At 48.6% G+C, this 22,398-nt stretch overlaps 1 protein-coding gene across 1 annotated transcript in view; it reads right to left on the bottom strand.

Annotated features, from left to right (window-relative positions):
* The window catches only part of MYH13 (myosin heavy chain 13), a 48,262-nt gene that overhangs the window by 5,521 nt on the left and 20,343 nt on the right, over window positions 1-22,398 (bottom strand). Inside the window, exons 17-33 of the mRNA XM_058559446.1 lie at window positions 20,201-20,318; window positions 18,789-18,912; window positions 17,610-17,746; window positions 15,719-15,974; window positions 13,990-14,232; window positions 11,669-11,841; window positions 10,518-10,667; window positions 10,316-10,406; window positions 9,059-9,448; window positions 6,837-6,963; window positions 6,630-6,748; window positions 4,397-4,593; window positions 3,832-4,015; window positions 3,270-3,435; window positions 2,488-2,612; window positions 1,431-1,739; window positions 1,146-1,349 (exon numbers count right to left, since the gene is read on the bottom strand). Coding sequence (XP_058415429.1) covers window positions 1,146-1,349; window positions 1,431-1,739; window positions 2,488-2,612; window positions 3,270-3,435; window positions 3,832-4,015; window positions 4,397-4,593; window positions 6,630-6,748; window positions 6,837-6,963; window positions 9,059-9,448; window positions 10,316-10,406; window positions 10,518-10,667; window positions 11,669-11,841; window positions 13,990-14,232; window positions 15,719-15,974; window positions 17,610-17,746; window positions 18,789-18,912; window positions 20,201-20,318 — 3,113 coding nt within the window. The remainder of the gene's footprint in view (window positions 1-1,145; window positions 1,350-1,430; window positions 1,740-2,487; window positions 2,613-3,269; window positions 3,436-3,831; window positions 4,016-4,396; window positions 4,594-6,629; window positions 6,749-6,836; window positions 6,964-9,058; window positions 9,449-10,315; window positions 10,407-10,517; window positions 10,668-11,668; window positions 11,842-13,989; window positions 14,233-15,718; window positions 15,975-17,609; window positions 17,747-18,788; window positions 18,913-20,200; window positions 20,319-22,398) is intronic.

Genomic DNA, 22,398 nt, shown 5'->3' with positions numbered 1-22,398 from the left:
ACATTTGCAATATATTGCTGAAAAAATATTTCCTTCCATAACATATAAAAAAGATAAATCATGCAAATAAGAAAAAGGGCAAAAAATACAAATAGGTAAAACACACTAGAAGAAATACAAATGGCCAACAAATATGGTGAAATGCTTCATCTCATCAGTAACCAAAGAAATAAGAATTTTAAAAATAAGGTATTTTTCAACAATAAAATTGGTGAAGATTAAAAAAATAATAGCTAGGGTCTTGAGAATTTATAGGAAAGAGCTGTGACATATTTTGCCAATGGGAATGAAAATTTGGACAACCTTGTTAAAGATCAATTAACAATATACTGCAAATATCTTTATTGCTTTGACTGTGGAATTTTGCTTCTGGGAATTTATTTACTTCTAGGAACATTAAGGAAATAATAATAATGGATATATATGAAAATTTATTTAGGAAGAAGTTCGTCATAGCAATCTTTCTAATAGTAAAAAATTTTATTGGGATCAATTTAAAACATCCAACCACAGAGCATTGATTAAATAAAAGTGCCATGATACACGACTATAATGGACTATTTTTCTGCCATTAAAAATAGTCACAGAAGACTACTTAAAAATGTAGAAATACGTTCATGACACATTGTTAAAATGAAAATAATACATTGCAAAAAGATTGATCATATTTTTACAAAAAATATAATATTTATGTACATATTCAAAGGCTTAGGATGAAAGATCTCAAAATATTAACAATATGGTTGATATTTTTCTTCTATTTGTTTGCCTGTATTCTCTATTTTTTATAACAAGGAATTTTTAAAACTTTCATAGAAGTAATCAAAATACTTATTTTGAAAGACAATCCAGATTTCTAAGATTGTGGCTTAAATGTTACTTCCTCTGTGAAGCCTTCTCTACACTCTTTATGCAATAATTTCCCCTTCCTTGCTCTGATTTCCCCACAAGATGCATGACCTTTTATCTTCAGATAAAAGAGAGCTCAGAAATCTGTCCATCTAGAGTCAAAGTTATTCCAAGAGCTAAGCTTAACGAAACTTGGTCTCAACCACTAGTCTGGGAGGAATGGCGGTGCTCCTTTCCCCCGCGCCGTGTCCTGCCTGCCCCCAGGGTGGACCCTGAGTGGAGGAGGATGGACGCACCTGCGAGTGCAGGAGCCGCACGCGGTCGCTGGCGTCCAGCAGCTCCTGCTCCGACAGCCTGCGGGTCCGCTCCGTCTGCTCCAGGGCCACCTTCGTCTCCTCCAGCTCCTCCAGCAAGAGGCCATGCCTGCGCTCCATGAGGGCCAGCTGCTCCTTGAGGTCCTCATTGCTCCTCAGGGCATCGTCCAGGTGCAGCTGGGAGTCCTTCAGGGGAACCCAGGGGTGAGGCCAGAGCCCAAGGCAGGCTGAGGGCTCCGCCAGGTCCGCCAGAGGCCGCGCGCTCACCTTGAGCTGGCCCTGGACGGAGCGCAGGTGTTTCTGGGTCTCTGCCACCCGGCGGGTGGAACGGCCCAGCTGAATCTCCATCTCATTGAGATCTCCCTCCATCTTCTTCTTCAGCCTCGGGGCATCATTCCGGCTCCGGATCTCAGCATCCAGCATGCTCTGCGTGGCCACTGCTGCCCGCTGCCTGTTTGTTTTTAGTTGTTCGATTTCTTCATCCTTCTCAGTGACCTTGCGGTCGAGCTCAGATTTTATCTGGCTCAACTCTAGTTGGACATGCAAAATCTTGCTCTCTTCGTGTTCCAAGGAACCCTGATAAAAGCAAAGGAGTGATTGGGAGTGCCGTGGGCAGCTGTCTTCTTGTTTGGGTATTTTCATCCCCATCCAGATGAGTAGAACAGTACTCAATGAGGTCAAATGATTTGCTCCCAAATGTCCCTACTAGTAACGAAACTGGAGCTAAAACTTTGTTATTAACAAACAATCTTATGTCCTGGGGGGGGGCAGAGCATCTTTCTGAATTAGTAAAAATTGTATTGAGTGTCTATTTTAATATTGACCATAAGTCAGGAGCCAACCCATTCTCTAAAATGACAGAGCAGCTGTTCTCCCATCATCCTGCGTTATGCAAATTTCCCTAGAAAATTTCAACCACCCGCCCTGCACCGGCCACAGCTGATTATTACGTCAGGATACTGCCCTACTTGGATTATACATAATTCTCAGTAGCCAAAGATGATCGTGTGCAACTCTCTGTTAGAACTGAGGGACTCTGATGCAGCTCTCAGGATATTTGGTGGTTGATTTCTTGCTTCCTGAGAGGAAGACACTGAGGACGTAGCGAATAAATTTATTTATTTTCAAAAGGGGAAATATGACGACTAGCAGACAGCTAGGAGGTGAAGCAGCAGAGCACAGCCGTTTCCCCAGGGAGGGCTGGATGTTCTTCCCCGTGGAGCCTTCACACCTCCTGGCAGGAAGGGCCCCAAAGGGGTGGTCTAGTCCCCTCCTTCAGTGTCCCATCCTCTGAGCTTCCCAATGTCATATCCCAGACACTTGCCTCCACCTCTTCTAGGGCAGCCTGGAGGTCTGCCTTTTCTTGCTCCAATTGCTTCTTGGTCTTTTCCACTTCCAGAAGATTCTTGCCAGTTTCTGCAATCTGCTCAGTTAGGTCAGAAATCTCCTCTGCAAAGGACAGACTCCATTTAGGCTGTTTCAACAGGCTCCTGTGCAGTTGACAGCACAGGCATTTGCCAGGCCATTTGGGGACTGGCGATTCATTCACAACGTTTATATCTGAGACAATACAGTAGGGCCCTTCGGGTGAGCACAGGCACGTTGCCCCTGAACTACGCTGAGAGAGGGGTGACGAGAACACCAGATAGCCCTAAAACCTCACAAAGTATATGAATGGTCACAGAGAGGACCAGAGGAGAAACTTGTGGAGGAAATGTGCAGAATCAATCTTTTGGAACTAGAAGGGGCTTTAAGGGGCATTGGGTCTGGTCTCACTTTGAAGGTCAGGAGTTTGAGGCCCTAAGGGATTTAGTGACATACCCGAGGACACAAAGCCATGTAGAGACAGAATCCGTGGAAGATCTTGTTCTCTAACAGAGCGGGGAGCTTAGCAACCCACCGTGCCCTCCTCTCTGGAGGATGGGACTTGGCTGCTACTGTGCCTTATATCAAAGGCAGGGTCTGGGCCTCAGGGTCAACTGAGTAACTGTGAGGATTTTGTGGGCGGTGGGAAGGGTGAGGCCTTTGGAGGTGGCTGGGCCAAGTAGGGGAGAGGTGGCAGGAAGAGAAGGGGACCATCACACACCTGCCGTGGGGAGAGCTCACCTTGCATATTTTTATTCTCCCGCCTCAGCGTCTCCAGCTGATCCACCACCTCCTCGTAGGCATTCCGCATCTTGAAGATTTCAGTACTAAGTGACCTGGACTCTTTCTGAGCAGCTTCCAACTCAGCTTGGCTCTCATCTAGCTTTTGCTTCCAATCTGCAAGGACCTAGGAGATGACAAAGGACACCTGAGAAGCAGAAAGGGCCAGGGGAGTTGAAGAGTCCACATAACAAGGGCTGTTGGCAACACCAAGGTTACCCGTCCATCCTCAGGGACCAAAGAAACAGGGTGGGCCCCGCTCTAGATCAACATAGCCCTTCAGGTAATCTGTCGTATTCTTGAACGTATTTTGATCTCAAAGTCATTTGAATTACCTTTAACTAAAAATAAAATTCCCTTTGGAGGGGTCGTCACAAAAGTAAAGAGATTTTGCAAATCCCAAACCCCCCGTACTGGGACTTGATGCTGTCACCGAGGGCCTCCCAGAACGTGTGTGCCTCTCACACATCCAGGCATGAAAGGCTGTGACTTTCATCACTGCTACCAAGTGGTTGGGAAGGACCTTATCGAAGTTCCTCTGCTTCTTGTCCAGGGTGGCACAGGCGGTGTTGGCCCGCTCCAAATCCAGCATCAGGTCATCCACTTCCGCCTGGAGCCTCTGCTTGGTCTTTTCCAAGGAAGCACACTTGGAGCTCACCGCCTCTGTGTTTTCCTCCGCCTCCTGGAGCCTCTGGGCCAGTTTTTTCCTAAGAGAACCAGACTTTTTTTTTTTTCTTGGCAAAGGTAGACTATTTTAGGAGTAACTATCAGATCAAAAGAGAGATGAGCAGTCTTTACAGGATTGCAACTTGATAAGACCAAGACCTAGAGTTTGATGAATGCACAGGATCTAAGAATCACCTGCAGAATCCCAGAATTCTTGGTGGCAAAGCAGGTCACCAAGGAGGCACCAAGGGAAACAGGTGGAATGGAGAGTCCCAGGGAAGGTCAGGGAGACCCTATCTGGAAGCTTAAGAAAACTCAGAGGCCTGGGGAGGAAGAGAGATGCTCTCAAGGTAGGAAGAATTCTCTGTCCCTTCACTTGTGTCTTAGGGTCACCTCTCCTGCAGTAACCTGGGAGCCCGTACTTGGCCTCCTCCAGCTCCTCTGTGCGCTGGATGGCGTCCGTCTCATACTTGGTCCTCCACTGGGCAACCTCGCTGTTGGCCTCGGACAGCGCCCTCTGCAGCTCGGCTTTGCCTTCCTGCTCCTCCTCATACTGTTCTCGCAGCAGGTGACAGTCATGGCGGGAGGACTGCAGGGCATGGGCCAGGGCGTTCTTGGCCTGCAGAATCACAGTGGTGACAAATTGCAAAAACCTTTGCCATTTTCCAAGTTAATGTATTTTCATTTAAACTGGCATTTCCCAACTTGAATCATTTCCACGCTGCCTTCACAAACTTTGCCTTATCAGTGTATTGCCTGTTTTATTTACTTAATTTTTAAAAAGTTGACCTTTTCATTATATTTAAATATATTTATTTAAGAACTAAACTATTATACTACGGTGAATGGAGAACCACTGACATTTGCCATAAACAGAAGGTAACCATAAGAATAAATGCAACAGAAATAAAGCAATGTTATCACCTTCTAGGTAGGCACTCGGCTGCTGTGCTCTGTGCCTGGGGCCTGCTCTCTGTCTCTTAATAAGGAAAATAAGCATGTGCTAGAGAGATGTATCCAGACTGAGGCATCTTTCTTGATGTAATCAGAAGAACTGAGACAGAATTAGAAAGGGAATAATTTTCTCACGACTTGATGCAATGTTATAGAATGCTGTGACCGTGAAAAACCTAAAACCAACTTTTGGGGTCACCAGTGGGCTGTGTCCCTGCACTTGGGATCTCTGATTTGAGCTATGCTCTTTCCATGGCTCTGCCTCATCTTCCTGAGCAGGGAAGGACGTGCCCAGAGGCCTCCATCACTCACTCCCATCTGGTCAGGAGGACAGTTCAGCTCTCGTCATGATAGTCACAAAACACTTTCTAGCGCCACCATCAAAGAAAGAGTTGTGTCAACTCAATGGAGTCATCTGTACATTTCCATCCTTTTTTTTTTTTGGTGAGGAAGATTAGCCCTGAGCTAACATCTGATGCCATCCTCCTCTTTTTTGCTGAGGAAGATTGGCCCTGGGCTAACATCTGTGCCCATCTTCCTCTACTTTATATGGGACGCCACCACATCATGGCTTGACAAGCGGTATGTTGGTCCGCGCCTGGGATCCAAACCTGTGAACCCTGGGCTGCTGAAGCGGAGCGCGTGAACTTAACCGCTATGCCACGGGGCTGGCCCCCATTTACATCCTTTTTAAAACACAAATAAACAGCAAAACTTTGCCAAAGAAGGAAAACTTAGTTGCTACTGTATCCTGGCCAGAGGACGGCCTCGCTCCTGTAACAGACCTTCTCATTGCTCGTTCAGACTCTGATTTTCGCCACTCCCACTGCCCTCCCAGCCCACCAAAGACCCTTACCATATACTAGAAAGATGGAGACAAACATAGCACTTCTTCTTTTTTGGAAGAGGCAGATGGATCTTGGGAGAACTCCAAAAGATTACCCATACGTCTTAGCCAGTGCATGGCAACCTCAGATTTACATTTATGCAGTTTTGCGAACTCCTGGATTCCTATTCTAATACTTGAACACACATTGGCAGCATTTACTAAGCATCTACTGTGTGCACTGATCTACTGTGCACTGTACCTACTGTTTACCACGACAATGGGGAAAAATTATTCTCGCCCTCTAGGAGTTTACAGATCAGTGGGGAGACATAAAATATAAACATAAATATTTAGATATTGATGTCAAGAGCGTGATGATGATGATGATGATGTTCATGTTTATGAAAATGTCCCAAGGGTGCCCCTAAAACCATGCAGTCTTTTTGGAGGAAAGGAGCTTAAAATCAGGTGTTGTAGCAGGTAATGCACAAAGCGTGATGAAGAAGAAAGAGGAGGGCATTTCAAGTGGCCGGGATGAATTGCTGGGCAGAGTGAAAGAATACACAGAGGCAGAGAAGGTCAAGCTAGTGCAGTGATGGGGAGGAGATGTCCCTGGGTGGAGAGGGGGATTTTTAGACTACCCTGTGGGGAACAGAGGAGCCCAGAGTATGGAGCACCCTCGTAGAGTTTTCTAATTCTAAGGAAGGAGACCCAATGCCAAGGTCCTCTAACTTCAAGGAACAGGTTCCTGCCATACTACAAGGCAGAGAGGAGAAGCATCAGACTTTGTGATGTAGCTCTGCCTCCAACCAGCTTCGTGGCTTCTTGGGTTCTTTCTGACTCTGCCATTCCAAAAAAAAAGACATCCTTACCTTGGTTTCTTCTTCTAGTTGCCTCTTAAGATCCTCCAGCTGCTGGGTGAGGGCCTGCTTGCTTTTGGTTAGCTGTGAGATCAGAGCCTCCTTCTGCTCCACTTGGTGGCTCAGCTCCCCTACCAAACAGAGGTGGCCTCCGTGTCAGCGTTGCTGAGCATCCTCTCCCACGGCCCAGCGGGACCACAGTGCCCTGCCCCTCCTCACCATTTTGGGTCTGCAGTCTTGCCTTCTGCATGTTCAGATCATGGATTAACTGTGTCTGTTGGTCTTCCTTGGCTTTGATTTCATTAAATTGGTCTTCCATAGTTCGGCATATTCTTTCTATGTTACTCTTTACAAAAAAAATTCAACATGAATGGGAAAAATGGGTTCCTGGTGCCTAGTATTGAACTGGACAGTTTGATAGTTTAGCTTCTTGTCAGGTAAAATAAAAATACAGAACACAAAAGCTCAGTTTAAAAGATCATAGTCATTTCATATTTGCTTTATTTTTATTTGTGGTTGCCGCTTGATCACCAATAGCTTGGAACGTCAGCTTTGGTAGATGAGTATCTAATGATTTGTAAACAAATCTTTGAGAAAATGCCACTCAAAGGAACGCTGGGATCTTCTTGTAATATAAGCAATTCTATTGTCACGTGAATAATATCTTCTGATGTGTCTGTTTGCAAGCAATATATTCAAGTGACAGTGTTGAGCACTTCATTTAATTATGTAAATGGTTCCCCATAGTGGAGGTGGCATGGAAGAATTCTCATCCCCAGCTTCTAGTCGGCCTGTATTTTTGTGAAATTTGTTTAAAAACCTTGCATATGTTGTAGACCTCTTCCTTCCTCCCCCCACCTCATATAACATAAAATAAATATATTGAGCATATACTTTTTCTTAGACTGTGATGTATGAGATGGCAGCAGAAGAGGTAGGAATATTAAATCCAAAGGAAATTCTCAAGGGGCTTAGGATATCTTTGAGAAGATGACATACGAACATAAAAGAATGTAATCTGGGTAGCTGAAAAAGGGAAGGGGACTCACAAGGAGAAAAATCAAAGGATAAAACAACTTAAAAAATGTAAAGCAATATAAAGTGCTTCTTCTACTGGATTTTAAAGTTGAAAACAGAGAACAGACAGCAATGATGGAGACAAGGAGGTTGTAGGGAAGGGCTGGTCATAGGCACAGCTCGTGGGGGATGCTGGAGCTGCTTCTAAGTCAGTCAACCCTGTAATCTGGCCTGGCCTGCTACACAGGGGAGAGAGTGTAGGAGACGGAGAGAGAGACATTGAGAGAGAGAGAGAGAGGATGGTTACACATACAGACACAACTTCTTAGAGAAAGGAAAAAACCAAGACAGGCAGAAAAATGGGGAAGCAGGAAAGAGAGAGAAAGGAGTTACAGCCAAGGGAGTAAGGAAGAAATCAAGAGAAAGCACAACGGTGTGAACTCAGACCCTAAACAGCAGCAGCAAGAGGCACCGAGGAGACCACCTTCATTCTCTGATCCGTATCTCCCATTCCATTTCTCCACACACGCTGACCTTCTGGGAGACCTCTGCAGGAGGCCACGGCCCCCCGTCTGGGGTCACTGCTTCCAGCCCAGCTCAACAGCCCCAACCGAGCACAGCTTGGAGTCCCTGGAAGGAGGGCCACTCTTTGATCTAGGAGCACACAGTCATGCTCCGAGGAAGCCTTTGCTTTGAAGTCACGTGCAGAAGCAGTTTACCACAAAGCTGGTGAAGTTTAAGCTTCAGGGCCCTCATTCCCATGGGCCCCTGATTGTGCAGGGAGCTGTAGAAGGTTCCAGGTGGGGAGGGGAGGCAGGTTGCAAGCAGAATATATTTCTAGGTAGGCATTTCTGAAAAATGGCCTGAAGAGGTCTCAGAAGACAGAGACCTGAGTCTCCAAGGTGCCAGTAATTTGTGACTTATTTTTCTCATTCTAAATAAATATTTATTTATATGCTTAATTTAATATTCATAATTTTGGGTACATTTTCTTAAAGAGCCCTCCCTTCCCCTCTCTAGTTTTATATGCTTCAAGTCCCACAACACCTGGATCCACCCCTGCTCTCATGCATAACTTCACAGTGGCTGTGCCTCCCAGGGACTAATATCATGGGCTAAGACAGGAACATGTAGAAAACCACACCCAGCAAGGCCCCGTGGTGCAATCCATCCACAGGTTTAGTTCTAGAAAATGCCAGATGGATTGGAAGCTTTCTGGAAGGATGACGAGAGCTTGAGTCATAGCAGATCATTGGATCAAGCTTGACTGACTTTATGAATTTGGGGAATTGGGAGCAGGCAGAAGTGGGGGAGAGGGTTTCAATTTAGAACACGCAGTGAGTTTGGAGCGCTGAATTACACAAGTCCCCTGGGCAGCTGGATATGGCGGCCTTGCGTTTACCAAGAGCAGAATGGTCAGGTACCTTCAACTTGGAGACAGTCTCGATGTTGCTGGCCATGTCATCGATCTCCATCTTCAGCTCGCTCTTCTCCTTCTCCAGTTTCTGCTTGACCCTCTGCAGGTTGTCTATCTGCTCTCCCAGCTCGGCCACACTGTCCGCGTGCTTCTTCCGAAGAGCGGCTGTGGTGGCTTCGTGCTGCAGGGTGGCCTCCTCCAGGTCCCTGCGGAGTTTCTGGAACTCAGTCTCCCGCTTCTTGTTCATCTCGATCTGGGCAGAAGTCGCCCCACCGGCGTCTTCCAGGCGCTCGCTGATCTCCTCCAGTTCTCTGGCCAGATCCAAGCGCTGCTTCTCAATCTTGCCTCTGAGAGTGTGTTCTGCTTCAATCTCTTCCTCCAGCTCTTCTGTGCAGGCCTGAAAGGGTCACTGTATCAGGAACATTGTGGGGGTGACAGCCCACTTTGGGAGGGATGGGTGGTGAGCGATGGGGGTAGGCATCATAAAGTAAAGAATTGTAATATTAAATTAGCGAAAAAAAACTTGGCGACAATCTAAACGTCCATCAGTAGGACGTCAATCAGCTGTGAGGAAGCCGTGCTCCAGGAGTCCACGCAGCAGTGAGCCGGCCACCCCTGTCTACCATGGACAGCTCTGCAGAATGCATCGCTACGCAAAGGCAGCAAGTTGCAGAATGATGGTCTCAGTATGATAATATTTAGGCTAAAAAATATAAAGGATATAAAATGTTTGTGTTCTTTGTGTATATTTTTATGTGCATATTTTTATGTTTTTATGTTTTATATATATTTTATGTATATATTTATATATATTTTATGTTCTTGTTCCTTTATATTTTTATGTATATACATATACATATATATGTGTGTGTGTGTATATACACATATATACTATATATTTTCTTTGGGTCTTAACTGTGTACATAAATTCATAGCCAAAGATCCAGAAGGATGCACATCCAACTGAGACTGGTGGTTACTTCTGAGAAGATGGCAAGGGCCCTGGGCTTAGGGGTGGTGGCCGAACCATCTTTATCAATAATATTTAAACTTATTGGTAATATTTTAATGATTTTCAAGGAAATCTATTTATGTGCTACCTAGAAAATTAAAATATTAATTTCAAAAAATAAAGGGATGGACAGGACGTGTTCTCCAGCTCCAAGGGGAGGAAAAAAAGCAGAAGCTAAAGAAACACAGGGAAAGAGCAAGGAGGGACACTTGCAACGGGATTTTCAGGATGAGGAAGGTTTGACACTTTTACCTGCAGGTCTTTAACCTTCTTTTGTAACTGCAAACTCTGGACTTGTTCGTCATCAATTTTGGTTTGTAACTGACTGATTTCAAACTCCTTCCTGCAAATATATACATATATATATATTTAAAATAACACGAAATACAAGTGTTTTAAAGGGGAAGGTTGGCGTTCAGGCTCAAACACAGGTGAAAATGAAAATGAAAGCTACTTCTTCCATTTCTCCTCTGCGTGCTGCTTGTCGTTTTCTAGATCCACAATGGATTCCCGGCACATTTTCAGGTCTCCCTCCAGCTTCCGCTTCACTCTCTCCAGGTCGGCCCGCAGTTTCTTCTCCTGCTCTAAGCAGCCCTCAAGCTGGGAAGACACGGGGGGGAAGGTTGAGACCCTACTGGGGAACGAGCTTGCCCCTTCAGCCAGCGCAGCCACACCGCAGCCTCCTTGGGTCCCATAGGCTGTGACTGCATGCCTCTGGCCCCAGGAGGGAGCAAGCTTTCCCCCGCCTCCCCACCCTTCTCTCCTCCAGCAAAGGCTACCCCAGGGGGCCGCATCCCTCGGAGGCCCCCTGGCGCCTCTTTCAGCCAATTCCCACTTAGCCTGTCCCAGGCCGTGCTCCCAATAGAAACACGGTTCCGGTAGGTGCATGCTCTTGTCTAGACAGGAACAAAGGGGGCTCGTATGGATGGGCACTGCTACACCTGTGCCTGTGAAGGTCTAGACTGCTCACCATCACTCCTCCCCCACTGACACCACACAACCACGGGGAGATTTAGGAAAAGAATTTGTGTGTGTGTGTGTGTGTGTGTGTGTGCAGTGGAAAGGGGGTGTTGAGGAGGAGCACGCCTGCTCTGGCCTCAGGAAAATTAGAGATCTGGGAAAGTTCTAGTCACAAATGTGGAAAACCTGAAAACTTCAAACCTCGCTCTTACATCAAGAGAGCGATGGTGGAACAACGAGAATTTTCACGGCCACAAATGGAACTCATTTTTAACAATGTTAGGACAGGTCTGGAGCTTCTGGAACCCGAAGGACCTACAAGTGGATGCCGAAATGATAATAACAATGACGATGACACTAGTAGCCAATGTTTTAGTGCACACTCTGCACGTGCTGAGCTTCCCACGGAAACCCTCCGAGGCAGAGCTAGTTGCAGCCCCGTTTCACAAGGTGGAAACTGAGGCTTCACGAGGTCTAGCGGCTCGCTCGGCATTCCGGACTCGTTTGGAGCGGGCTGAGACTGAATTCAGGGATGCCGATTCCAGAGTCTGAATGCTTGACCCCCGCGTCCTGCCTCGACCCTGTCCCGCCTGTGTGTCCACGAGTGACGACCGTGAGAGCCCGGTAGGAAAGCGTCCTCACAAGTCGGCCTGCTGCTCCAGCTGCACGTTCATCTTGAGCAGACCGTTGACCTTGTCTTCTTCAACCTGCAGGTCGTCCAGGGCTTGCTGACGGGCCTCCTGCAGAGATTTCTTCTCTTTGGTCAATTTGGAAATGTTTCCTTCAAGAGCTGTCATTTCTTCAGAAAGATTCTTTACCTAGGAGGATATAACACCAATGGATGTTCAGATAATTAAACCACAAGTTTCCAAAAGCTGTTGATTCTCTTTTTTCTTTTCTTTTCCTTTCTCTTTCCTTTCTTTTCCTTTTTGGCTACTGCTTCTCTGCCTCCTCAGCAGGAGCCTGCTGCGTTGGCTGCCTCATCCTGGAATTGGCCGCCTCTCAGTTCTTTCTCTTTCTCACTGGCCCTTACCGTGCCTCGAATCCTCCCATTAGGATTATTTGTTTAAAGAGGGCGTTGTATGTTACAAGGAAGGACTCTGTTAAACGCTGATATTCTACCTCTGAAGGGTAACACGTCAGTCTGTATTCATCATAATACCTCCATGGGAATTTGCTTCTCAGGTTGGCTGATTGGGGTTTAGAATGAGGCAGGGAGGGGAGAGAGAGGCACGAGGTGCTATGCAAGAAAATCCAGAATGGGCGTCCTGTGTCGTCAGGAAGCAGGACAAGGCACCAAACTTGGAGCTTTAATGCATTAAATGGAACTTTTTTCCCTGTACAACATTCTTCCAGATCAGAGATTGCTAACTCCTGATCCACAGGCTGAATCTGGCCACAGACGTCTTTCTTTAGTCCACATAGTGATTTACAACTTTTAAATAAGTTATCAACATTGAAAAAAATGAGATGTCACATAAAATCTGGATTTCTGGGTTGCTACAGAAAGCTGGAAGCTCTGGCAATGCTGGATTCCCATTCCCACCTGGCAACAGTGGCAGGAGCTGAGTCATGGCTGCCACTTGTGGACAGGGCAAGGGCTCTCCGGTTGCCACAGTCTCCACCCCTCCCTATTGTCTCTTTCCTCTACTCCCAGTTGTCTACTTAACACTGACTCTGAGTCATCTCACACCTGGCCAACCTCATCCCTCACTCCACCTCGTTGGCAACCACTACGATATGAATCACGTATTGTGTTTTTCATTTGTTTTTGTAAAATGTTCACTATTTTGTGTGCATGCAATTTTAGTCTACACAGATGGAATCACGCTGCATATTTCGTTTTCTTACTTTTCCTCCACTCAACACTAGGTCTTTTACATCCATCTTCTTGCCCCCTGTGCACGAGCCTGTTGCTCCTGATGGCTGTGTAGTACTCTCTGATGCGCATCCTCCACACCTCGCCTCTCCATTCCCCAGTGCAGACCCTGATCCTGCCTCCAGCTCCCCCACCACAAGCAACGCTGCCACAAACATCCTCGTACATATGCCCCCTTATGGGCCCACAGGAGAATTCCCTGGTCTAGTCACCCAGGAGCAGAAACACTGGGTTGAAGGATATGTGGATTCTTGATTCGACTAAGTACTTCCAGATGGCTTTCCAAAAGGCTGCTTCAGTCTATACTCTACCAATAATGCATGAGGGTCCCTGTACCCCCACTTCCCTTCCAGTCTTTGCCATCATCAGCTTTCTAAACGTTTTTGTGTGTGTGTGAGGAAGATCAGCCCTGAGCTAACATCCATGTCAATCTTCCTTTTTTTGCTGAGGAAGACTGGCCCTGAGCTAACATCTATTGCCAATCCTCCTCCTTTCCCCCCCCCTTTTTTTTTCCCCAAAGCCCCAGTAGATAGTTGTATGTCATAGCTGCACATCCTTCTAGTTGCTGTATGTGGGACGCAGCCTCAGCATGGCCAGAGATGCCGTGCGTCAGTGCGCGCCTGGGATCCGAACCCGGGCGGCCAGTAGTGGAGTGCGCGCACTTAACCACTAAGCCACGGGGCCGGCCCCTGCCATCATCAGCTTTCTGCCTCCTTCACCACTGCCTCCCTCATTATCCACCTGCCCCTGGAGGCATTTTGGTTTGCTCTTCCTGTGCCCAGTGCTGTGAAAAATCAAGATGAAGAGGACAGCACCCTCCTTCTCTGGGATCTCTTGCCTTGTGGAGGCAGGGTTGGGGCTGGAGGTCTGCGGTACACCAGGCAGGCAGGAGGCGGGTGGAGGGGAGCCCACGGGGTAGATAACAGGGCTGAGGACAGCGCTCGGGCCCTGACCACCCGTCTCCTCGCTCCTGCCTCTCACTTCCAGGCCGGGCTGGGTTCGTGAGGACCCTGCCCGCCCATCTCCTCCTTACATAGCGGGAGTCAGGATCATTCCAGAAACCGTGGGGAGCCCGGGGTTTGCCCACCTTGCTCTCTGTGGCATGCTTCTCCTTTTCCAGTTTCGTCAGGGTCAGCTCCAGGTCGTCAATGTCTCTTTTGAGAGAGGAGCATTTATCTTCCAGGTTCCTCTTCTTGGCAACCAGCTCAGAATTCATTTCTTCCTCCTCTTCCAGCCTCTCGTTCAGCTCCTGGACTTTGGCTTCCAGTTCAATCTTGCTTTTGATGAGCCCCTCGCACCGCTCCTCGGCGTCCATCAGGTTTTCTGTTTCCTGAAAGAACCAGATCATTATGTTTTGATTGGCCTCTTGACAAACCCTAGAAGGGAAGGGCTTTGCCACCAAAAGCCCATTGACTAGACCTAAACCAAGGAATGGGTAACACACACACGTGTGCACACACACACTCATGTGCACATACATACACACCCGCATGCACACACACTTATATATCATCCATATATATTTTTTTAACCACTAGGGACACCATCTACTTAATAAAAATTCACCTAAAGTAATTTCAAGCAAAGGCGTTCGTGAACTTGGTAAAGCCTCTGCAAATCCACCGAATTTGAAACCTGGCCATCTCACTCTTCCTACTCTCACTGGTCGAAAAATGACTCATCTGCTCTATGTTATCACAAGCTAACTAATATTTCCAAAACATTACCACCGCTTAACTTTCAACAGGAAAGTGCTGCCTACGTCTCCTTAGCCAGCCTCCCTGAGCCGCAGAACAGAAAATTAAAAATAGACATGAATAAGTAAATAAATAAATCCATGTCCCAGAAGACTCGTCTAGGACAGGCCAAGACGAGTTCTTAAACTTAATTGAGCTACATCTTCTCAGACAAGGGTACCATAAGGACTGGACACACATATCAAGGTTATGGATGAAAAGAAAATGGGTGCCATGTCTGTTGAACCTGTGCTGTGTGCCGGGCACTTCAGACCTGTGGACTCAGCTGATCCTCCCAGCAGCCCCATGAGGCAGGTACCATTACTATTCCCGTTCTACAGATGAGGAAACTGAGGCACAAAGAGGATAAGCAACTTGCCCAAGGTCACACAGCTGTCAAATCTGGGATGTAAACCCAGCGATCTGGTTCCAAAGCTTGTTCTCTGGTTCACTGTGCTTGGGGAGGTGCCATACTGACTGGGAAAGCGAAAGAGGAGGAGAAAACGCTTTGCACATAAGGCGGAAGATTTGGGGGTTTAGTAAAATGAGCAAAGGATAAATGCCTTAACTCTGCAAAACGAGACAATTACACTGACAGTGCCATGTACTGTATATATGGCTTCATTTCCCCTGTTTGATAAAAGTGCGTATCTGTAAAGTATTTTTTGAGTAGAATCATATTATTGAAAATCGTGTATAGAAAATTACTCTTTCTACTTTGAACTGAGTTATTTAATTTTAGTGATTTATTTTTATTTTCATTTACAGGATTTTTGAAAGACCTTGGTGCACTCCTGCCAGACATATAACCCTCATACCCACAGCAAAACGCGTGGGTAAGGCGCTATTGTGTAACGTGCTATTGAAGATGGGGAGAAATCAGGGCGAGCAGAAATTCACTCTGTAGACATGTTTTCCAGCGCGCCCTGCCTCCGCTAAGCCAGGGCCAGGCCCTCCTTTTACTGGCAGAGTTGTGCTGCAATACTCAATATGCCCACTGGGTGGCACCACTGTCTCTTGAATAGACCACCGATGGCGCCTCAAGGTTGCCCCTCCTGTTCTGAGGAAGAAGGTACTTACAGACTGGACCTGCAACATGAGGTCATTCTTTTCCTGCAGCAGGGACACCATTTTCTCCTCCAGCTCCTTCCGGCGAGCCTCAGATCTGGCCAGCTCTTCCTTGACCCTCTCGAAATCTTCCTTCATGGTGGCCATCTCCCTCTCAGCCTCTGCACTCTTCAGCAGGGGTTTGATTTTGAAGAACAGGTTCATCCAGGGCCAGTGCTTGACATTCATAAAAGAGCGGATGTTGTACTGGATGCAGAAGATGGAGTCCCTGGACATCGTTAGGACTGGGATTAATGAACCCCAGCAAGGTCCAGTCTCCACCCCCGCTTGCCCCTGTGGACCTCAGGACCTTCCTCTTCCCGGCTGGGTGGGAACGAGGTCCAGCCAAGCTCTGCAGATGCTCAGAGAGGTTCTGCAGATGAGGGCAGGGGAAACAGCATGTGCAAGGGTTGGGAGGCGAGAGAGGGCATGGGGCCATCTGTGGATCTCCATCCACCTGGCTTCCAACTCCGCTACCCTATTAAGAATACCGTGCCTAAGCGTGTCAGTGCCTCCTAATTACCAATGCAATGAGCATCTGTCATTCCTGTTTTATTGGGTCTTTCTCCCACATTTGAACTGTTAACTCTCACCTTTTTGAAACTCCCCTCTGCCTTTCAGTGCATGATGAAGCAGTTTTCCTGTTTCACAGTATTCTGCCACATGGGCTCCCTCTTTCTGCTTGAGTGCTGGTGTCCACCAGGAGTGTCTTCACGCCACTGCTCATCTCCCAGACTCTCGCCCTCGTGGAATTGATCTATTTTCCTAATTTCGACTGTTGCCTATGTCCCAGTGGCACCCACACTATCTCCTCCTCTTCCTCCTCCACAGCTTCTCATCACACAGCTCACGTACACCTGAACCTGGACCTGGACTCTTGCTTCTCTTTCCTTGACTGGCCTCTTCTTTGGGATTTTTTTCATTTCCCCGCTGGCTTCCACCTGCTTCACCGAGCTAGATGCCTGGGAGATATTCTTGACTAACACGTAGTGGTGGCCCATCGCGGCAATGACAATGTTAGAGCTGCACAGGATATCAGGGAATCTGGGAGAATGGGCTTCCACCCAAATTCCCCTTTCTCCGAAATTCCCACACACAACCAGCCATCAATGCTGCTATTCCTTCTGCTGAATTGTAGAAGGAGTAGGACCCTCAAATATTCCTTCAGTCCATCCCCTCCTCTCTCGCCCATCAACTATTTCCTAATTCAGGTCCTTGTCATCTTTTATTTGGACTTCTGCCACAGCCTGGTCTTGGCCTCTCTTGTCCCCTCATGTCTGCTCTCCTCAGAGCTGCCAGAGTGACTTCTCTGAGCTGCAAACTCGATCCACTCACTCGTCTCCTTACACGCCTCCCACAGCTCCCAGCAACCAGCTGATCCAATCTGGGCTCATTAACATGGTGCGTGGGGGTCTCCACGGCCTGCCTCTTGCTCCGTGCTCCCATCACGGTGATCTGCTTCTCGGTCTCCCTCCCAGGCCACCTTTCTCAGGTCATGCAAAGCTTCCTCCAGAAAGTTCTTTCTTTTTGCTGACCCCTTCAGGCCAGTCCCAGCACCCAGCCAGACTGGGGGCTTATTCTTGCCAGTCCCCATTGCCCTGAATATAACTCTAACGTTGCACTTGTCACAGGTGTTAAAATTAGCCGCACACATGCCTGCTTCCCATTCATTGTGAGCTCCTGGAGGGCAGGGTTCATTTCTGCCTCCCCAGTGCCAGGCAGAGTCCCCAGCACAAAACTGCTGCTCAGTAAAGGTTGGTTAAATGAATGAATGAGTAAATTAATATCCCAAAACTAAAAGCAGGAAGCGATAATCAGCCCTGTGGTGAGGGCAAGGGAAGGTGGGGGCGAGGGTCTGTGTCACCTTCTCTCCATCATCTTCTTGAACTCCACCCGCATCAGGTATCCCCGGCACAGGGCCTGCGTGCGCGTCATCAGGGTCACCAGCTTCTCATCCCTCATCTCCTCCAGAAGTCCCAGGAGCCCAGCTTTGAAAAACACCTGCATTAAAGAAGATTCGAGTCAAGTCCTGCTTTGTCCTCAGCAGGTGTTCAACCCGGGCCCTCCTCGGAGCCTGTTTCTGCCCAACCCCAACGCTGGGCTTCCAGAGCCCTGGTCGGGCCAGGCAGCCATCTGCCTCCCAGGCCTCGCTTCTCGGCAACTCTGGTCTCTGCAGTGGCCCCCCTGTGTCCTGTTCCAAAGTGTGCTCCAGGCCCCAGCAACCCACATGGACGATTCTGTTGGCGCTCACATACTGGAAGCCTCCCTGTCCTCCTCTCTCTGCCCATCTGAGGAGGCTGGTCCCACCTCAGGCCCATTCACCTTGCACTGCTCACACAGAAGAGCTTCCTTGGTCCCTGTGATGTGCCAAGGAAACAGGGCAGCCTTGAGGGGCAGCAGGCTCTTCCCTGGTGGGGATGGACGCTCCCCACACCAGCCTGGCCCTATCTGGGATGTACAGCTTAGGAATCAGGCCAGCATTTGAAGCCAGCCTTGGCCGCTCACTATGCATGTCACCTGGAGCAAGTTTCTTGTCCTCTGGGAGCCTCCGTTTCCCCCACCCTCTGCCCTTGTCACCGCCAGGGGATTGGAGGATTCAGTGAAATGTGTACAGAAGGCGTGTCACAGGGCTTGATGCACAGGTGCTCAGTAAATGGGAGCCATTTTTATCAGTTATAATTATCTTCTTACTTCCTCCCTGTCCCTGGAATTCTTCCTATGTTCTCTTCTCTCTTTGGCTCTCTCCTCCCCTTTGAGAGGAGCTTTTCTCTACTCCCTCCAGGATAACAGAGCTCCCCAGTGCTTTCTTCTATGGTTGGTGGGGCTCAGGCTTCCAATTAAGCCCCTAGACTCTTAAAAACCAATATAGAGATGGAGCCGTCTGTACTTAGACACAAGGCTCCCTTCACCTGGGCTCCTGGGCAAGGGGTTGTGAGGTTGTCCGGACGGGGAAAGGGAGAGATCCCTTTCCTCCAGTCAGCTAGCGAGGAGCCCAGGGCTGTGGTTACCGGGGTGGGGGTGTCCCGGCTTCACCTGCTCTCACCTTGGTGTGGCCAAAACGGTACTGCTCCCGGTCCACATCGATGGCGTTGAGAAGCTTCTCAGAAGCATTTTTGCTATCAATAAACTGCCCTTCTGGGATGGCACCGGCATTGAGGATCCGGTACCTGAGGAGGGAGCACAGCGGGTCAGTTCCGGGGCTTGCTGGCAGCTGAGTGTGAGCGGTTTCAGGGGAGAAAGGCCTCTGGCTGCACACCCCTGGGCAGAGCTGGGAGGGTGCTCCCCCGTGCTGTTTCCTGAGCACTGCAGCCCGCTCCTCTCTGCTCAGGCCCAGGGTCCTCAGAGCCCTGCGAGGGCCCAGCCCAGTCCCTCTGTGGTGACCCAACCTTCCCCCTTCCCGTGGGTAAGGCTCATGGAGGAGGCGGTGTAACTTGTACCTGGGATGGGAGTCACTAGGCTGAGAGAAGACAAACTCCACAGAGCCACTGAGGCTTAGGTGACAAGAACCTGCCAGCAGTTGGCTGGGCACACAGGAAGTGGAAGGGAAGCCTCACCCTCACTTACGCCCTCTGCTGGGAGGCTGGGTTAGGCCCCGTGTGTACTCAGGTCCCGCTCATCAGCTTGGCAGTGCTGGGTAGGGTGATGGTTTCAGTTAAGGAATGAAATTTCCTGAATGGATTCAACTCCTGAGAGAAGCCCCGTACCTGAGACCGGGCCTTCTAGAACCTTCTCCTGCTCCAGCCTTAAGAGGAAATGCAATATTGTGCAGCTAGTCTGGCAGAAGGGGAAGCTAGGGATTGATTCTAGACAAGCTGGGTGGGGCAGGAGGGAGAGAAACGTCACAGAAGGAAGCCCAGCTGACTGCATGGCTGGAATTTTGCTTTCAGAGAAAACGTTATCTGACGTAACAGAGCCTTGAAATCAGCTGGGACCTGCAGACCTCTGGTCCTCCTACCTCTGGAGGGTCCTCTCCCCTCCTCCACTCCGGACAAGGCCTGGGCTTGTGGGCCCAGAGGGCAGCTTGGAGGAGAGAGTTGGTCTAGAGCAGTGGCTCTCAATGGGGACGATTTGTGCCCCCAGGGGACATTTGGCAATACCTGGAGACATTTCTGATTGTCACAGGTTTGGGGGAGGTAGAAGCCAAGCATGCTGCTAAAACCCTACAATGCACAGGGCAGCCCCACAATATAGGACTATCTAGCCCCACATGCCCACAGAGGGGAACTTGAGAAACCCTAGAGTCACAGTCAGACTAGAATGGGCTGAGCTCTGAATTTGGAGCCACTTTGGGCTGGCCCAGCACTCACTCTGGCATAGGATCACTCTCCCAGCAGAAGCTGATGTCCATGGAACCCCTGGGAGGCTGTGGGCTCACCAGAGCCCCGCCCAGGGAGCGCCTTTGGGGAATGAGAAAGGCGCCCTCAAAAGCAGAGATGCAAAGACAAGGCGACCTACCGCTGTTTGAAGTCAGCGTAGAGGATCCGGCTGGGAAACCCTTTCCTGCAAATCCGGATGCCCTCGAGGACCCCATTACAGCGCAGTTGGTGAATGACCAAATGGTGGTCCATCACGCCTGGGGAAAGAGTGTCCCAGGGATGTGTCGGTGGCTTTTCCATGGTTTTCTTTGATGGTCTGGGCACCATGAGACACTCCAACACATCCAGACTTGAGTGGAAAGGGTTAATGCTGGCTCTAGGGTTGAGAGTGGCTGGAGCCTGCCTACGGTCTCACTGTAGAAATAATCCCAACCTCTTGGGGAGACTCTACACCCCATAAACCATGGGACTAAGAGCCAAAATATTGATCTTTACTCTTTACCCTATTCATGGCCCTTAACTCTGTAGCTGGGCTCCAAAGAGGGCAGAATGAGTGTGGAGTACCCCTAGGGCTTCCCATTAGGTAACTTGAGATGCTCTTCTGCCTCTGGTCAAGGACACAGAGGTATAATCTGCAGGCTGTGCCTTTAGTGGGAGAAGAGAAAGAGGAGAGAAGAAGGAGGGCGGTGGGAGGGATGGAGGGGGTTTAATGCAGGACAGTCACCTGTTGACTATTGAGTATCTGCTCTGAGAAGCAAGAGGAGACTGAAGCTGGGGTGGAGAAGAGGAGCCAGAGGAACAAGCCCCATGGAGGAGCTGACTTGGTCACTCTTGGTAACCAGCCTGGGTCAGGTACAAATCAAACGGAGACCAAGAAAATTCTGTCTTAGGGCTGCGTGAGGGGTTTGAGGAGAGGTACTATGGCTACAGAATGGCTTCTCACTGTGGGCTTCCTAAGTTATTGGAGAGAGGTGGGGCTAAAGCTGGCTTTGACTTAGCCTTCTGGAAACTTCTAGAATGCTCGCAAGTTTCCCTGGTTGTTGTGAGGAAACATCATGATACATTTATATAATTTTCAAGGTTCTGCTAGAGCTGCATTGTCTGATCCAGTAGTTTTTGGCCACATGTGGCTATCTAAACTTAAATTTATCAAAATCAAAAGTTAGTTTTCTTCATTGCACCAGCCACATTTCATGTAACTAGTGGCTACCACACTGGACAGCGCAGATATAGAACATTTCCATCATTCTTGGAAGTTCTAGTGGACAGCAATTCTCTAGAGGAAAAAGTGGTTAAGACCAAGGAGAAAATGTATCAGAAATTCAGAGAATCTCTGATGTGAGAGAACCTTAGAAATCATCTAGTCCAGCTCCCACCGTTTCTCGGATGAGGATTTTGAGGGGTTCAGATCCCAGCTGTGCCGTTTACTAGCTGTGTGAACTTCGACTTTCTATGCCTCAATCTTCTCATTTATAAAATAAGGATAATGACAGTATCTACTTCATAAGGCTGTTGTGAGGATTAAGTAAGTTAACATGAGTAAAGAGCTTAAAACAGCCCCTGATAGGGGCCGGCCTGGTGGCATAGTGGTTAGGTTCACGAGCTTTGCTTCGGCAGCCTGGGGTTCACAGGTTTGGATCCTGGGCGCGGACCTACGCATGGCTCATCATGCCATGCTGTGGTGCTGTCCCACATACAAAACAGATGGGCACAGATGTAAGCTCAGAGCTAATCTTCCTCAGCAAAAAGAAGAGGATTGGCAATGGATGTTAGCTCTGAGCCAGTCTTCCTCACCAAAAAAAAAAACAAAAACAAAAAAAAAACAAACAGCGCCTGACCCACAGTAAGGGGCACAGTAGATACTTGCTATTGCTGCTTTTTGGTGCGAACAGGCGTGGTTAAAGGCATGGCAGAGGCCTCCATCTCCACAGGAGCCAGGAGTGGGGAGAAAAGGCATAATCAGAGGACAACTCACCCTTTTAGAGACAGAAGAAAACTCAAAGACTATCATTTTATGATGGGGAGACAGCAGCTGCTGTCTTGCCAAGCTGGGCATGGTGTTGGGGCTGTGTCCACTCATAGGGGAGACTTTCTCTAATTCCTACAAAGGCGTCCTACAAGAAGGAAGGACTCTGAGGGGGACCGAGCCTCGAGGGGTGAAGTGCCTTACAAGCTGGTAGCATTGCTGAGACTGGACCCCCTTCCCTCCCGGGGCCCCTCCTGTTTGTCAGGCTCAGAATTCTGGCTGAGTTCTCTTAGGGCTCACCCTTTGTCCCTCCCACCCCAGGCTGAGACGGTTTCTGGAAGGTCCATGGAAAGAATCCTCCTCTGCCTTTG

This window comes from Diceros bicornis, chromosome 18 (genome assembly GCF_020826845.1).
Source record: "Diceros bicornis minor isolate mBicDic1 chromosome 18, mDicBic1.mat.cur, whole genome shotgun sequence".
In the NCBI taxonomy this organism is placed as follows: domain Eukaryota; kingdom Metazoa; phylum Chordata; class Mammalia; order Perissodactyla; family Rhinocerotidae; genus Diceros; species Diceros bicornis.
The sequence above is the reverse complement of the archived record's forward strand: the minus strand, read 5'-3'. Positions and strand labels throughout refer to the sequence as shown.